General features: G+C 35.5%; 1 protein-coding gene across 1 annotated transcript; it reads left to right on the forward strand.

Moving 5' to 3' along the window:
- The first annotated feature begins 9238 nt into the window (after positions 1–9238).
- Positions 9239–14806, forward strand: LOC120481419 (uncharacterized). Its single transcript, XM_039675069.2, has 3 exons — positions 9239–10803; positions 12606–12763; positions 13715–14806. The coding sequence occupies exons 1-3, from the start codon at positions 10578–10580 to the stop codon at positions 14120–14122; spliced, it is 792 nt and encodes a 263-aa protein (XP_039531003.2). The 5' UTR covers positions 9239–10577; the 3' UTR covers positions 14123–14806.
- Positions 14807–18126: the final 3320 nt, after the last annotated feature.

The following is an 18126-nucleotide window of genomic DNA, read 5'->3' on the forward strand; positions in this document are numbered from 1 at the left end:
GTGCGTAACAGAACAGAGCAAGACGAGCATTTGAGCTTATAAAACGTAAACTTTTTTTTTTTTGTTTTTTTTAAATGGGCGCTCGTTTTGCTAGATAAGACCCTTATTCGTCGTCTGGAATCGTTTAAAGCCCTTTGAACAGTTTGCAGTTTGCACTGAAACTGTCTTTTGGACCTTAAACCATTTGGTTCCCATTGAAGTCCATTATATGGAGAAAAATCCTGGAATGTTTTCATCAAAAACCTTAATTTCTTTTCGCCTGAAGAAAGAAAACATGGACATCTTGGATGACATGGGGGTGAGTAAATTATCAGCAATTTTTTTTTTTTTTTTTTTTTAAGTGACTCCTTTAATTAACAATTACAGGACATTTAATAAGGGTCTTGCCTAAGTCTTACCCTAAGGGTCTCACTTTAAATTTGTATTGTAATAATAAAAATCGTTTAAAATGATAAGGTAAATTAATCCGCAAGTCAACAAAGTAGTTAAATTGACATAACCTTTCATTTAACAAACAAAAGCACAGATCACTTTTACCTGATGACTTTTTTTCAACCTTAAAAGAATTAAGCGTATAAGCTTATCAATTACAAACCATAATTTGATCTGAAACCATCAACCATTCTACCAGCTAAAAGCTTATTTTAGTGGCATTTTTGTTTTGACTTTTGTTTTTTTGTTTTTAAATTGCAAACCTTATTGAAACCAAATAGAAACAAGGTTGACAGTCAACATTTAACAAAGGATAAGCACCTCCTTTCATCGACTTGAGAAAAATGTAGGCCCTATTTATTTTACTCTAATCATACAAAGTGCCATCCCTTTGAGTTGTTGTGCCAAAGAAAATTGCTGTAACCTTCACATTCTGTGATAAATTAGGCAAGAAAACACCCTGCTGTCAGTTAATTGTCAGAACACTTGTTCAAATTTGTACTTTTTTGATTTGTGCGTAAAGGGTATAGATGTCATAATTGTCTTTCCTGTGTTGTGGCTACTTAACGCTAATTTCCTTGGAGATGCTGTAGTCAATTTCCACCATCATTTGTCTTGTGGTGGATGTGCTTGATCAGTCTTAATTGCACCTGTAAGGTGTCATGTAGCACAGGTTCCTTTCACAAGAGCTGTTAGTGGAGTTTCGACGCCATAACTGCCTGTGCTTTTGGTCAGATTCCCAGGCTGGCTCGCGCTGGGGCGGAACGGAGATGAGTGACAGCGTGGGTGAGGTGTGAGTGAGGAGTGACTGTGATGAGCCACTGACACATCGATAACCACAAACCTTTTCATCAGGCAAGCCCTTGCTGCTCTGTACAACAGCTGCACTGCAGTGAGTTGTGTTTTAACTTTCTTATAGTTTTTGTCAGGTATATGATGGTTCTCTGCTCCTGTAGTGGATAAGTACACTCTTAAAAACAAAGATTCCAAAAAGAATAGAAGAACCATTTTTGGTTCCTCCAAAAGAACCTTTCAGTGGGAAATTCTTTTCCACTGATTCTTTTTTTTTTTTTTTACTGTGAAGAAGCTTTTAATAATCTAAAGAACCCTGTTCAGCTATAAAGAACATAATGGAATGGTTCTATGGATGTTTAAGGTGAACATGAACATGCTAAACATTTTCTAAAGTCCCAACAACACTGTTTTCAACTAAAAACTGACCTTTTTATATATTTTTGGTGTTCATTTACACAGGGGGGCCTGAAAATGGAAACTTTTGAAAACAGGTTTCAAAGTGCATTGAAAACGGTAGCGTTATCGTCTCCATGTAAACTACAAAACCATAAACATAAACAGTGACGTCATGCACATGCACATCACAGAGTGCCGAAGTGATGACGTCAATTTGTTGGACAACTTGGAAGTTAGCGGCGCATGGGTTCCCTCGATCGAAAAGCTATGCATTTTCCCCATAGACTTTTGGAAAATCGCAAAAAATAAGATCTGTGTTCGACAAAGAGTTGTGACCCTTACCCATTTTGTCTATCAAGATAATCTTTACAAGTTAATCCAAAATGTATACATTTTGAAGCCTATACACTCAAAAAAATTATATGTTGGCTTTAATTATTTTTTTTTTCGACAACAGGTTTCACATGACTGGATTACGTTAAACAAACATAACTTGTTCATGTAACTTTAACATCATGAAATTAAGTAATTTTAAGTGACCCAATTATGTAGTCTCAACGTGAAGTTTTAAAGGCTTCCATAATTCAGGTATTTTTTTATATTCACTTATCCAATAATATTTCATTTATTTCAGTGACACAGAATTAAATTAATAGATTATAACTAGCAATTTGTTTGCAGTAGCACATATTAGCATCTTAAATACTAAGATTTACATATTCCTTTAATCAAAGCTATAGAAAATAATGAAATCAGTCGACAGGCAAACAAAGTCTTCACTCTTCTCCACAATGGTAACCTACTGTAATTTAAATGGTTTAATAATAATAACATTAAACACAATTACACACTATAAATTCTTCCCCTTTTCTAAATTTCTCCCCCCCCCAAAAAACCCCATAAAATAACACTTAATTTTAACATTATCTTTTAATTCAACTATATGCAAAGCATGCTGGGAACTAAAAACACCGCCTAGTTTCAGTTAATGCAACACAAATAAACCATCTAATCCAACACAAACGGATTAAGTAACTTTAGTTGTGCATATATTTAAGTAGATTGAACACAATCAAATTAATTTCGGGCAAAATGGCAGTTGGCTCGCACTATACTGTCACCCTTTGGATGTAAGAATTTTTTACTTAATATAAATGGTTTGTGTGTAGACAACGCGTTAGGATTTTGTACTGTTAAATTGAGACATAATTACATAGACCTTATTTCAGGCGATTTAGCAAAAAAAATAAAAAAACCCATAGACTTTAGCGCGAGGGAACCGGGAGTGCTAAAATGCTAACTCATTTCCGCGTTTGGCCTACAAAGTGACGTCATAACTTACATAAGTTACGACGTCACTATGTAGGCCAAAACATGGAAGTGAGTTAGCATGTTAACACTCCCGGTTCCCTCGTGCTAAAGTCTATGGGGTTTTTTAATGGGTTTTTGCTAAATCGCCTGAAAATAACGTCTGTGGTGAACAAAGCCTCTAAATATTTTCACGTTTTGATCTATGACATAGAACACACAGTTATAACCTGCTTGTGGTTTTTTTAAACTTCATTGTGACTGCTTGTGTCTTTTCTAACTTTATATAGGCTTCGAAATGTATACATTTTTGATTTACTTGTAAATATTATCTTGATAGACAAAACGTGTAAGGGTCACAACGCTTTGTTTTTTGCGATTTTCCAAGAGTCTGTGGAAAATGCATAGCTTTTCGATCGAGGGAACCCATGCGTCGCTAGCTTCCGAGTTGTCCTACAAAGTGACGTCATCACTTCGGCACTCATTGCCATGGTCTATTGGTGCGTAGTGTTTCTTTACAAAGTGACATCGCCAACTACTGGCCTGGCATGAACAATACAGCTGTTTTTAATCGTTTTCACCGACGGATACGTGTGAACGGGGATTGTTTTGACGATGTTGTCCCACTCTGTAACAAATTCCCAAACTTTTATTGTTGTTGCAGAAATTCTTTTTAACCATGATTAATTAATTCGCAAAATCTCCACAAGTATCAGCAGGTGACCACTAATACATGTTGAGAGCCACAGTGGAGCAGAGAGGAGTGAAGCACTGCTTGTGTCTCACCTTTGGGAGGGACAGAGATGTGCCAGTACCTGCCTGTGCACACCTGTCGGCTCTGTGTTCCTCAACAGCTCCTTCGCTTAGATCATCTCCTCTTCCTCCACGCATGAGTTGTGCCTGGCTAGCGTGGAAAAAATGCGGACCAGCTCTCGCCTCCCTTTTCCCTCGCGCTTTGAAGTGTAAAGTGTGATTGCTTTTGGATCGTGGCCGCTCCCCTTGAAGGTTTTGACATGAAAAGCAGCCTGGGCTCTCAGGTTTATCCCTTTGCCAGTGATCCAGGACTAAAGCAATCAGCTCACTGCCTGGGAGATACAGTTACCAAAGATGACATAAATATATAGGATCACTTTTTGTTGAATTTTTTGGTTGCAATTGGCTCACCACAATAACCAGACCATGTGGCCATATCATGACTAATATAGCCTAGTATTTGTAAAGCATGTTTAATGAAGGGAACGACATCCTGTTTTAACTTAAGTGACTCAAATAATGGATTAATTTTCACTTGCACTTTGGATTTGTATGAGCACAACAGCGGTTTTGTCTGTAAATTAAGGCATTTTCCCATGACTCGGGGACAGTCATCCATCATGTTTAGTGTTTCAGGTGTTGTGTATTCTTAAGTGTCACTCCAATGAGTGTTAATGTTATTATGTATTGTTCCAAGAGCCTGTGCTGGCATATCCTCAGGAGAATTTGATCGCTTCAAAGCTGATATCAGAGGCTGTGGATTGATATACGATGGAAAGGACATTTTATGTTCAACGACACTCCATTTATTTGGTATAAAAAAATAATAATTATAATTAAAAAATATATATATATATATATATATATATATATATATATATATTGTGAAATATTATTACAACAATTTTCTATGTGAATATATTTTAAAATGTAATTTTTATTTCTCCAGTCTTCAGTGTCACATGATCCTTCAGAAATCATTCTAAAATTATGATATAATGCTCAAGAAACTTTTCTTATTATTATCAATGCTGAAAACCATTGGAAGTGGCAATGAATTGTGTATCTGCAATAGTGTTTCTTGTGAGCAGAGCGATTTAAGAATGTTTTTATTTTAATTATTGAAATAGAAATCTTCTTACTCCAAACTTTTGAATGGTATACAGTTGCTACTATTTATTTGTTGATTATTGAAAAAAAAAAAAAAAATCCACGTTGTCCAATGTAAAATCTCAGTCCTGAAGCAAAACTAGTTGAGAAATGTTTATATTCACTTCATTTGTTTGGGATAGGATGCCAAAATTTGGTTTTCTTTAGCGAGTTGCCTTTCTCTTTGAATTGTTAACAAGTTCAATCCTCCCACTTTAATTCAGTTGCTGTAGAAGTAGAAGCAATTAACCCCTCTAAATGATAAACAGCATCATATCAAACAAGAGAATTTATGCCACATTAAGAAACATTTAAAATGGGAAGCGTTGTCTTGAATTAAGCCTATCAAATAGTATTTTCTGTTTATTGTTTGATGATGTTGGACGACCCATTCAGGCAGTCTGTATCCCATCTAAAATTTCAGTGATTTGCTTTAATTAGGATTCCATATTAAAACCACTGACTTAAAGGACTTCGCCCTCAATGGAATTTCCACGCTCTTGTCTTGATTTCACTGTCTGATTTAAAGAAAACTCAATCTCCTCGTATGTCTTCAGGAAAGCCCAGAAGCACTTTGAGCCATTGTTGATGCTGTGAGTCGTTGTTAAGCCCTTGTGTGTATTCAAATGACGGCACAGACTCTCAGACAAGTGTGATTTGAACAAAGATCAATACAGGCCTGCAAGATCTACTGCCATTGTTGCCCTAATGCCTCCTTCAATTAACCGGCACACTCTCAGAAAAAAAGTACAAAAGCTGTCACTCGGGCTGTACCTTTTCAAAATGTAAACTTTTGTCCATTTTAAGTGCTTTTAGGTGCTGTTATGTACATTTTAGGTGCTAATGTGGACATTTAGGTGCTAATATGTGCATTTTAGGTGCTAATATGTAAATTTCTGGTGCTAATATGGACATTTAGGTGCTATTATGTACATTTTAGGTGCTAATATGTGCATTTTAGGTGCTAATATGTGCATTTTAGGTGGTAGTATGTACATTTTAGGTGCTAATGTGGACATTTAGGTGCTAATATGTACATTTCTGGTGCTAAAATTGACATTTAGGTGCTATTATGTACATCTTAGGTGCTAATATGGACATTTTTGGTGCTAATATGGACATTTAGGTGCTATTATGTACATTTTAGGTGCTAATATGGACATTTTTGGTGCTAATATATATATTTTAGGTGTTATTATGTACATTTTAGGTGATAATGTGTACATTTTAGGTGCTACTATGTGCATTTTAGGTGCTAATACATAAATTTTAGGTGTTATTATGTAAATTTTAGGTGATAATGTGTACATTTTAGGTGCTACTATGTGCAGTTTAGGTGCTAATATATACATTTTAGGTGTTATTATGTACATTTTAGGTGATAATATGTACATTAAGGTACAAATATGCACCCTTTAGGTACAAAAGTGTCCGCCAAAAATGACAGCTTTTGTACCTTTTTTTCTGAGAGTGTGAAATCTCTCCTTTTTTGGTTTCACATAAAATTTTATTTAGGCCTTGTGGTTACAAGTGCCGGCAACTTGAAAGTTGTGGGTTCAACGCCAGCAAGGAGTGATTTCTAAGCTTTCACCGTTGCGCCGCTTAGGAATGTAACCACAGGATGCCCCACGCTTCAGATAAAAGTGGCATTTCAATGTCTCCGAATGTATTTGAACCCGGCCAGATTGTTGGTGGAAAAGGATATGCAAGCATTCTCTAATAATTACCGTTCTGAAATAGGACTTCGATCCTTCTATGTTTTGACAGCTGCATGAAGAGTTTTTGTCCTTCAGTGCTGTTGTGGCCTTAAAGCCAGTGACTCACTCAACCAAGATCGGCCCAGCTGTGTAGCGTGGATGTCTGGATCTGATCAAAGTTAGCGCAGGATTAGCGGTTGATGCCGATGCTGGTGACAGCTCTCGAATCTCTCTGCAGTTTGATCTGATTAGCGGATAGAGGGTGGATAAAGATGATTGTGAGGTGAAATGTTCCTGGGAATTAATTCACACACCTGTGTTTTGTTCTCCGAGAGATCCTGACAACTCTTCGCACATCCATCAGCAACAGGCATGCAGATGTTCGGAGTGTGATGCTGTCTGCTTTCAGTACAAATGTCTGAAACAGGAAGAATTTATGTTATTCTGAGTTATCAGTCATCCACTAGCCTCTTTTTAAACGTTATTGTGTTGTGACAAGTCGTTTCTGTGCAAGTTTCCCCACACATGACACTTCTGTCATCGTTTATTCACGTCGTGTTGTTCTGAATCCATGACTGTTTAACTGTAAAAATTATCAATAAGTTAAGACAACATGTTTTTACATTGCTTTAACTCATCAAAATAAGTTAAGCAATTTACAAAACTTTTTATAAGTTGTACAAGATTCAAATAATTTAACTCAGTTTAATGTACTTTAAGTTAAAATTACTTAAACATCCAAGTTAATTGTACTTGAAAATTAACCCCTTAACTGTCGCTGTCCCGGTACCAGGACACCTAACTTTACTTCACTATATTTCTATTAAATCCTAATCTAATTATGACAAATTATACATTGTTGGCAAGGTCTAAGACTTCCAAATAGATATTCTTCCCCTGTTTTACAAATTATGTAGGAATAGTAACTGATGAATGTATGACAACAGTGCACCTCAAAAAATCTGCATCAAAACAGGAGTTCTGACCTTTGTCACAAAAAGTCGATGCAACCACTTTTAATCATTGAAACTTCTGTTTTTATGCTAAAAGTTCGTAATAAAATTTATAATCTATAGTATAATATTATCCTCTAAAAATAAATATATATATATATATACTGTTTATATATTATCCTCTAAAATACAATATTATTTGTTATAGCCTTTATATCACATATTTTAGTAGTTATCATAAATTAAGTTTTGAAGCTTATAAACTCAGTATTCATCGTGTGAAAACAGTTTTATAATTGAACGTTGCGTTACCATAGAAACGGTACTTATTTTATCAGGCGCCTCCCCTTTTGGACATCATTATATTTCATAATTTATTATCAAAACCTTTTCTAATCTTGACAAAACACATATTGTCAGAAAGGTCTTGTGACAGAAGTGATATTTGGACAGAAATGTATTAATTTGTTAAGGCAGAATGTATACAACTAAATTCAATGGAATGGATGGCACCCGGCGGGTATTTTTGGTACTACGTCTAAACAAAATATCATGGGAACTTCAATTTTTGTGATATCAACTTCAAATTTGGAACATAACTTGGTTAGATTTATGGCTTTGATTTTATAGTAATTTTAGAGTAAAAAATATTTTGTAAAATATATATTTTATATAAAATAAAAATATATAGTACAGTATATTTGATTTACTGTGCATTTAAACTTCCATAACTTTTTCATACTTTCATTTTTTTGAAGTGTTTTCACTTTAGCAATAATCTGCTGAGTGTTTGCTTTAAAACAAGACCAAACTTGGGGGGTGACAGCGACTTTTTTTTTTTCAGTGCAAAGGAACTAGAATTTTAAAATAATGTATTGATTATTATGGGGATCTGGTCTGCCTAAAGTTTTTAAGATTCAAAAAAACTGCAGGAAATTATCATGAAGTCCATTTGACTTACCGTATTTTGAGTCTTCTGACGTCATAGGATTGTTATGTGTTATAAACGGATGGATCACATTTTTAGTTGTTATACACCAATGATTTTTGCTTCCAGTGAACTGTTTACTGATTCAACCAGATCATTGTCTTGACTACATACTTTTGCCGTGATTCAGAATCTGGAAGAACTGACACTAGTTTGAAGGTTTTGGGCAGGCACCGACTCATATTTTTTATAATTCAGACTAAAGCAATATGGCTCATGTTTCTGCGTGAGCTTGGCATGTTCTGAACGACTTTGAGATCATTGGTCTTTTTTTCATTGAAGCTTGGTCTTTTATTGAATGATGGCCAGTTTTCTCTTTCTGAAAGCATTTACAAAGTTGCCAATTGGTGTATTAAAATCTGTCCAGATTTTAAGTTATGTAGTTCAATCATTAATGCTAGTTTTGCAAATTGGATCACTGATTAATTGGGATGCTCTGAGCTGATTCATTCATGAAATCACTACTTTTCTCATGAACTCTTGAGTCATAAAGCACTTTCAATTAATTAGGATATTCTTCTGAAATTCGCCTTTTGTGTTCATGGCATGCAGTCAATAGGAAGTAAGTAAATGTTGACAGAATCAATTTTGGGTGAACTATTCATTTGACTCATTTGAATTCTATACACAACATGAAAAGTGTATGATTCTTTGACGTGCTGTACACTCTAAAAATTGCTGGGTTGTTTAACCCAACTTGGGTCAAATATGGACAAACCCAGCCATTGGTTTAAATTTTTTAATTACATTTTTAACACAACGTTTGGGTTTGTCCATATTTTACCCAACGTTGGGTTAAAACAACCCAGCATTTTTAGAGTGTAGTGAATAGTGTGGCATTCCTCTCTAAGGACAATTCGGTCTTAGTTGGAAAAGTGATCTGTTTTCAAAGACCAGAGATCCATGACCCAAAACCATTATTAGTGAACTCTGTCCTTAGCTCAGGACTGAACAATACACCTTGTTTGGACAGGTGATCTTATTCCTAATGTGAAGAAAGCTCTGAGTGAGATAACAGGCTTAGACGTCTTTAGAAACAAAGGCGATGGATTTTAATCTGACAGCAGAATTCCCAGTTGATGCCACACATTATCCATTTCATAGGGAAAAACGCTTTCGCCAAAGACGAGCATGCTGATTATAAAAACTCATCAAAGCCTTTCCTGAAGGATTTTTTTTTTTCATTTAGTCATGTTGTATCGCAAATGAATGTCATACAAACACCCAAATGCTGCAAATGGACTTGTAAATGAATGTCAATTATATGGGCCAATTAGTGTGATGTGTTTACTGTGTAAACAGAGGCTGTTTATTTGCTCTCTCTGCAGATTTCAACCAAAGCTCTGTTTGTATTGGGTTTTCTTACTGAATGTTTCTCAGCTGTGGACCTTTTGATTCTCCCTTAATGATTTAATATCCATCTGTTAAATCTAAACCTCGTACGCGACTACAAAGTCAGCAAAGATAGAGTGTCAAACAGGTCTCGCTGGCGGTTGTACGTGTCTTTGGAAGTGTTTGCAGCTCGGGAATGGTGCTTTCCCCCCATTTTCTCACCACACTCCAATTCCAAATGTCTTCTTTGTCATATTAATAAGCGAACTCAGAAGCTGAAGAGTGCCCGAACTTGTCTATGGAATACTTCAGAATGACAGGTCTTTCCATATACTCCTCCCTGAATGGAACTGAGGGTTATTACTCATTTACTCTTTCAGCCAAGGTGTGGATTTGGAGGCATTAGGTGTCACTGTGGATGTCTCCTGAAGAGTGATGCTGAAGAAACCTCTCTTTAATGAAGCATGGAATCAACGGTGCCCCATGATTGGGTGCTTTCCTGCAAACCCGGCCCTGTTTTACTAGAATTAGTAGTCATAGGTGAGTCATGTGACTCAGGGAGAGGGTGGGACTCGCACCTGAATCAGCTGAGAAAAGTAGTCTTGAGTCTGGAGCTATGAAGGTCTTCTAAGAAGTTCTCTTCCAACTGGATCTCTAGTTTGTTCTTCTGCAACCCTCCAAGGCTTATAAAGTTGACCGTTCATCATAGCCTACATTAGACCGTCTATTTCTGGAATTCTCTCTGGACCAGAAGGACCTTCCTGAACCTGGGCCATGTTTGGCACTGGGCATTTGGTGTCTCCTCTGTCTTCTGCAGTCTTCCACTCTTCGGCTGCACACTTCTTCCCAGCGTTCCCCAGTAGGTTGAGCTCTCCGCAGATCCTCATCCCCGGGCCTCTGCTGAGCTACGAGCTCCTGCGCAGTTACTTGCAGCCTGAACCTTGCAAACAGGCTCTGCTATTGGCCGCTCAGTCTGCTGGACACCATGCTGAGAATATCGGTGAGCTCAATGCAACCTATTGGTCATTTATGTTGTAACATCTAATATGACATTTTATATTTTAAGTGAAGTTTTCATTTGAGTGTTTATATATATATATATATATATATATATATATACACTCTAAAAAATGCTGGGTTGTTCTAACCCAATTTTGGGTAAAATATGGACAAACCCAGCCATTGGGTTAAAAATGTAATTTAAAAATGTAACCCAATGGTTGGGTTTGTCCATATTTTACCCAAAATTGGGTTAAAACAACCCAGCATTTTTTAGAGTGTGTGTATATATATATATATATATATATATATATATATATATATATATATATATATATATATAATATACACTCTCTCTCTCTCTCTCTCTCTCTCTCTATATATATATATATATATATATATGAGTATATATTTTATATGTATGTGAGTATAGTGTATATATATATATATATATGAGTATAGTGTATATATGTATATATATATATACACGCGCACACACTTTAAACAATGCTGGGTTGTTTGATAAAATATGGGTAAAATATGGACAAACCCAAATGTTGGGTTGAAAACATAATTTCAAATTTTAACCCAACTTCAACTTTAATTTTCAACTGTAATTTTTTCAATTGCATTGTTAACCCAACATTTGGGTTTGGATCAAATATGGACTAACCCAAATGTTGGGTTAAAAATGTAATTTAAAAAATTTACAGTTGAAAGTGAGAGTTGAAGATTTTAAATGACATTTTTAACCCAACATATATAATTTCAAATTTTAACCCAACTTCAACTTTAATTTTCAACTGTAATTTTTTCAATTGCATTGTTAACCCAACATTTGGGTTTGGATCAAATATGGACTAACCCAAATGTTGGGTTAAAAATGTAATTTAAAAAATTTACAGTTGAAAGTGAGAGTTGAAGATTTTAAATGACATTTTTAACCCAACATATATAATTTCAAATTTTAACCCAACTTCAAATTTAATTTTCAACTGTAATTTTTTTTATTGCATTTTTAACTCAACATTTGGGTTTGTCCATATTTGACCCAAATTTGGGTTGAAACAACCCAGCATTTCAAAGAATATATATATATATATATATATTAGTGTACAATCTTCCTGTCATTATCACAAAATAAACCCTGTTACAAGGAGGGTTTACATTATTCCTCTTGCTATAAGATTAATAGATATGTACATGAAATATTTATTTTGCATTGAAATCACTTTATTATGTGCGACGAAAGAGGCCACAGTGATATGAGAGACATTTAGGAAATTGATTGCCTACAACAGCAATCCGTTATACAGTTTAATAAATATTTGACCACAGAACCATAACTGACTGATCAGAATCATGTATTCCAGAGAGCTGTGTAATGAAATTATATAAATAATATATGTGTAATAAAATATGTAAATAAAACCTTTGAGATAAGATTGCTCCCTTATATAATGTGTTGGATGGGGGATGGGGGATGGGGGGGGGGATGTATATCGTTGGGTGTTGTATATTTATTTAGGTGATTTGCTCTTAATAATACAAATGTGTAGCTTTTATTAAGAGAGACCATTTGTGAATGAAATTCTCTCATAATTGTCCATCCTCATTTTACAGTATTTAATAGGATTCAAAATGTTTACAAAGGATTGGCTAACAGCTCGTAACTAACAATCAATTACCCGGCTCTGCTGAAGAGGGCTTAATGAACGCTGCGCTAATTATCCAATCTAGAGCCATTAGTTCCTTGTCAGCCTCTGGCAATTGTCTAATTGGTGGCTTCGATGTGGCTTCCAGATGAACCCCGGCCAGTGAAGCAGCGGCGAGCTCGGGCCAACTACAGCAGCTGGCAGCTGGAGGAGCTGGAGAAGGCCTTCGAGAGCACTCACTATCCAGACGTCTTCATGAGAGAAGCCCTGGCCCTCAGACTGGACCTGATTGAGGCCAGAGTGCAGGTCGCCTTTGCAATGCTCTCTTTGACTGTTGTGATGCAGGCAATTATATGAATATTATAGCTAAATATTTTTCTGAACCACTGCTGAGATTTAATTTTTTAAGTGTAATTTCTTTATCGTTTTGTTTTAATTCCACAGAATTATAAGCATGCATTGTTCTTCTTTAAAGGGTTTAGTTTTTAGTTTTCCTCCTTTAGATTTTCAGTGAGATGCAATGACATAACAAACATGATGTATTACACCATTTATATATATATATATATATATATATATATATACTTACGTTGAGTAATTTTTTTTATTTGTTGCTAATAAATACTTAAAATGAGAAAAATTTACTTCAGGAAAGCAAAACTGAAAAAGCAAACAAATATTACTTTTGACCAAATTAGGCAAATGTAGAAAATAAGAAAAATCTACTAGAGGGACTTTTTTCTTTTCTTTTTTCTTTAATTTTTAAGTGTAACTTCTTTATCGTTTTGTTTTAATTCCACAGAATTATAAGCATGCATTGTTCTCCATTTTTTATATATATATATATATATATATATATATATATATATATATATAAATGGTGTAATACATCATATTTGTTATGTCATTGCATAACAAACATGCAATGACATAGAAAACTTTTTTTAATTTTCACTATGAGTTTTGATTTGACTAATTTTTGCATCAATGTGTTTTGGTTTTCCAAATGATTTTTATAAATGAGTCATTTTTATTTATTTTCTTCTAAATATTCTTAAAATAAGAAAAAAAAACTTTAATTGTTTTATTTTTTTTATTTATATTTTTTACTGGAAAACTATAGGTAATATTGTGAACATTTGTTTAATTTAATATATCTCATACAATAAAAAAGCCCAATAAAAATGTCAATACCTTCTTACTTTTTTTTTTTTTTGTAATTTAAATGCATATATATTTTATCTATTGTTCCTCTAGGTGTGGTTCCAAAACCGCAGGGCTAAAATGCGCAGACAAATGAAGCTTCAAAGCCAGGCTGGGGAACAGTGCGGCCAGCACGACAGTGACGACAGACAGACCGAGGAGTCGTCCAGCAGGAGCACAGCTCCTGAACTCCACAACAGCATCAGCCCATGCTGGGACAGGAAACAGGACAGAGGAAGCCCCACTTGGCCCAAACCCTCCTCATCAGTTATTCACAGCCCCGTGAGGGATCAGGACGGGTCAGAGGTGTCCAGTGCGGAGGACTTCCGCTGTTGTAGCATTGCCAAACTGAGGGCGAAGGCCAGGGACTATGAAGCAGAGATCCACAGCACTGTGGTCAAGGCCAACAGAGAGAGGCAGATGAAGACACAGGTACCTGCCACAGTCCTGGACAGAGACTGAAGCAGATGTGGCCATCGTCCATTACCTCACGATCACACAGGACACATTAGGAATCCCAGCCAATTCATTATTTATTATAATGCACAATTACACATGCAATGTGACTGAGAAAAGCAAATTGAAATTCAGATTGTCAGGCTCAGTGTTGGGGGGCAACGCGAGTTACGAAATCAGATTACTTTTTCAAGTAACGACGAGTAAAGTAGCGCATTTTAAATTTACAACAACATAGGCTATCTGAGTTACTTTTTCCAAATAATTACCCCAAGTTACTTTAAATTTTACCAACAGCTCTCCTGTCCGCATGTTGAGAGAATTCGTGAGTAAGTGCAGAGACGTTGTGTGCGCTGTATGATCATGATTATTCTAGTTCTAGAGTAAGGAGCTGTTTACATGTCACCGTTTTCAACTAAAAATGTACAACTTCTTATGCGTTTTGGTCGTTTGTTTTCATGACAACGACATTTTGGGTGAATGAAAACACAAAATTTTGAAAACGGATTTCGAAGTGCAAGTGTGTAAACAACCATAGACATATACACTAGACGTCACCTTGGCTACGGCAGTTCATTGGAACGAATGCGTCAATAGAGCCGCCATCTTGAAACAGGGGAGCCTCTCCACTTTAATGCATCAGCGTCAATGTAGTAGACACAGGTCTAACGCAAATAAAATCACCATAAATCATCATTAATGCGATTTTTCTTGTGTTTTTGGTTTGTTCCAACGGTCAGACATGTATTTATCATTGATTCCAGAAAGAAAATCATTATTTTTTTTTTCAAAAACATTCTTCCTAGTTCAGATTTCATCCGTGAACATCATACGCTGCACAAAAGTCCGCCACCATCAATGAATTCGACGTAAAGGCAGAGATAGCAGCGTTACCTAACTACTTCCTATGACAAGAACCCTGTTCCAAGATGGAGGCGGTTTCGACGCATGCTTAGAACCCCAAGGTGAGGTCTAGTGTATATGTCTATGGTAAACAACAAAAACGCGAATCTCTGAAGACGTCGTCGTCATGCACATGCCCATTATGTGTTCAGTCCATGGTGTTTCATCGCCATCTAATGGCCTGGAAGCAACATACAGGTTTTTTAGTTGTTTTCGCGGATCCGTGCGAATCGGGATCGTTTTGACAATGAAAAAAAGAAAAAAACTTTTCCGTTCTAAGCATATCGTTGTCGAGTAAACGTACAATAAATGTGAACATGCATTTACTCGTCTCGCGTGAACAAAAACAGATTCAGTATACTTCAAAATTAATTAAATGAAATGCAAACTCAGAATATTACGCAAACCTGCAATAATTAAATGTTAAATTACGTGAATATACTTTGTGTTCAATCTCACTTTATTAATCAATGTCTTTGCTGTCGACCTTCGATCCAGTTCATCCACACTAATAAGCAAAAATCACTTGATCTCTGTTTCTATTTTAGTTTTTATTTCTGAAGTAAGAGTGTTGAACTATCTTCTCCTGCATCTTGATCTTCTGTAATCCACAATGACAACACAAAGGTTTGTTTTAACTGCGCCTTCTACTGTAGGTGTGAATTTGTGTTTCCTTCAGCCTGAGGCTCATTCATTTCACTTTTGGCGTGAAAGGTATTTTTTTTACATTTGCAATTTAAAAATAATTGCTATTAAAAAACAAACAGGCAAGCTCAGCCCAGGAGAGAAAAGTACCGCAAAAGTAACGCAACAAACTACTTTCCATAAGTAACTGCATTTCTCTTTTTAGAAAGTGACGCAAAATTGTAACGCATTACTTTCAAAAGTAACTTTCCCCAACACTGGTCACAATGTCATGCATTATCTGTGAAGCCAATAATAACTCATCATAATACTTTTTGGTCAGTATGTTTTACTAGTATTTTGTAAAAAGTGCAAATAAGTTTTGCTTTACATACAGACAAATGTGAGGTTGTTATATTCATTTTAGGCTGTTTTTTTTATTAGTAGTATTTTGAATGCTCTTTAATTGTTATGATTAGCAACAATTCATATACAGCCTTTAAAATCTTTTTATGATGAGCCTTTGATGCATTTTGTTTGCATCGCTTTATGCCTACATTTCCAAAGGTAAAGGTAACCGCATGCTTTCTCTCGTGAACAAGAGAAACTATAGGAGGAAACATTTGGTGATCTCATCGATGGCCATCTCTGCTGTCAGCTATCCTGTTACCCTGTGAGGAAACACAGGATGCCTGCAAGCTGCCACAAGCCCTCCATAAACACAATGGGGACGACTGAAAAATACCTGCCTTTTCTAACAAATGCTTTTTAAAGATTGGAACACACTTTTTTATGTATGAAGCAACAAAATATGCCATGGTACTCACATGGTGAACCTTAAAAGGCCTTTAATAAATTGGATTTAACCATTAAAACTTTACTTTAAAGTCCATTATGCATTTCGGCTTGACCCTCATACACTGATTTATGTACTTTTTCCACCCACAATATACGTGGATTGTTCTTATTTAATTATTGCATGCTTCTGGAAATCACTTTTATTTCATGCTTAGCATTTTCATGCTTTTTAAGATAATTTGCTATAATCCCGGGCAGTGTTTGTTCAGAGCTTCGACCGTTGAGAGCAATATAACTTCTGAACTGCAGGACCCTGGTGGTATATTTGAAAATGTGGACACAGCACCTGTTCCATGCCGAATGAATTTAAAGGTCCTCAATAAGGGAATTTCCTGGGATCAGCAGAATCGCCGAGTCAGCTTCATGCAATGTTTATGCACCCAAAGCCCTTGTTGAAGAGCCAGAAAATGCATTTGTCTTTAGGTCATTGCTTCTCTGAGCCAGTGTAGAGTAAGAGTGCCCTCCTCTGGGCAACAAGGTCCTCTTGAGTTTAAGAACATAATGTCTTTAGATTAAGTGGGTCTGTTTTGCAGTACAGTACGTCTACAGTATGAATATCATGCATGCAAAATAAATGTAACTGGTAGCTCAGATTGTCACAGCTTCATCATACTCCAGTTTCTGTCTTTCTGAAGTTCTGTGTCAAGCTATAAATAATCCCATTGATTCTGCGCCCATCCATCCACAACTTGAGATGCTCACCAGTCAAACTTAAAACCATCAGAGGAGGTGGATCATCTGAAATTACACTGAAAACAATCTCTTTCTCCCTGCCTGGCAGCTGAATGGTGTTGGTATTTCTGTCCACACAAGGATTAAAACATCCTGGACATCAATATGAAGAATTATAAATTGTAGATTGTGTTTATTAAATGAGGTTTTGACCATTTTTAAAGCAAATATATCTGTTTTATTATTTTTTAAAGGCATGCAAACAATCTCTCTTTGTCAGACGGGGCTGAATGTTAAAGGGTTTTTGGTTTGTTTTTCAGGGTTTATAGGCCGATGCAAATGAGATTGAAAGTATGACCTTGTTTAGAAGCCATTATAAACATTCCTATGCATGCTCCAAAAAATCTGAACTGATTTATGCTGATGGTTGTAAACATCTTCTGCAGCACCCTGTGGTTTCATCCTTAACACATTCCACGTTGTTTACACTGCTTTATTAAAAAAAAATATGGGTCATTCTTGTTAAGTAGTTTACTTCTGTAAATGAAACTGTGCTTTGTTACAATTTAAGAAAATATTTTTATAGGCTTTCATACAGTATATATATATATATATATATATATATATAATTATCAGAAAATGCAAAGGCTATTAAATTTAAAGCAGGTTACAGGTGTACGGCAATTAATTTAAAGAGTTTTAAGGCATTTCTTCTTCAAATCATTTATAAAAGCCCCAAAACTTTAAAAAGCTACATTTAAATAAACCTATCAAAATATTGTTTCATAAAATATTTACCCTTTTCTTTAGCATTGAAACACCAAGCTTAACAAACTTTGTTAGTTATAATATATTATAACCAACTAACTTTGATTAATGTATAATCATTTGCTTTGAAACATTCACATTTAAATGTTTTTTTTACATATATAAATTGCCAGTTTTTCATGTTA

The sequence above is a fragment of the Pimephales promelas genome, chromosome 3 (assembly GCF_988280905.1).
Source record: "Pimephales promelas chromosome 3, fPimPro1.hap1.1, whole genome shotgun sequence".
Classification (NCBI taxonomy): Eukaryota; Metazoa; Chordata; class Actinopteri; order Cypriniformes; family Leuciscidae; genus Pimephales; species Pimephales promelas.

What these genes read in the sequence shown, in the direction of transcription:
- LOC120481419 (XM_039675069.2), top strand. Translation starts at nt 10,578, where the DNA reads ATGTTTGGCACTGGGCATTTGGTGTCTCCTCTGTCTTCTGCAGTCTTC. An exon ending in ACACCATGCTGAGAATATCG is followed by an intron (nt 10,804 to 12,605) that starts GTGAGCTCAATG and finishes TGTGGCTTCCAG; the next exon opens with ATGAACCCCGGCCAGTGAAG. An exon ending in TGATTGAGGCCAGAGTGCAG is followed by an intron (nt 12,764 to 13,714) that starts GTCGCCTTTGCA and finishes TTGTTCCTCTAG; the next exon opens with GTGTGGTTCCAAAACCGCAG.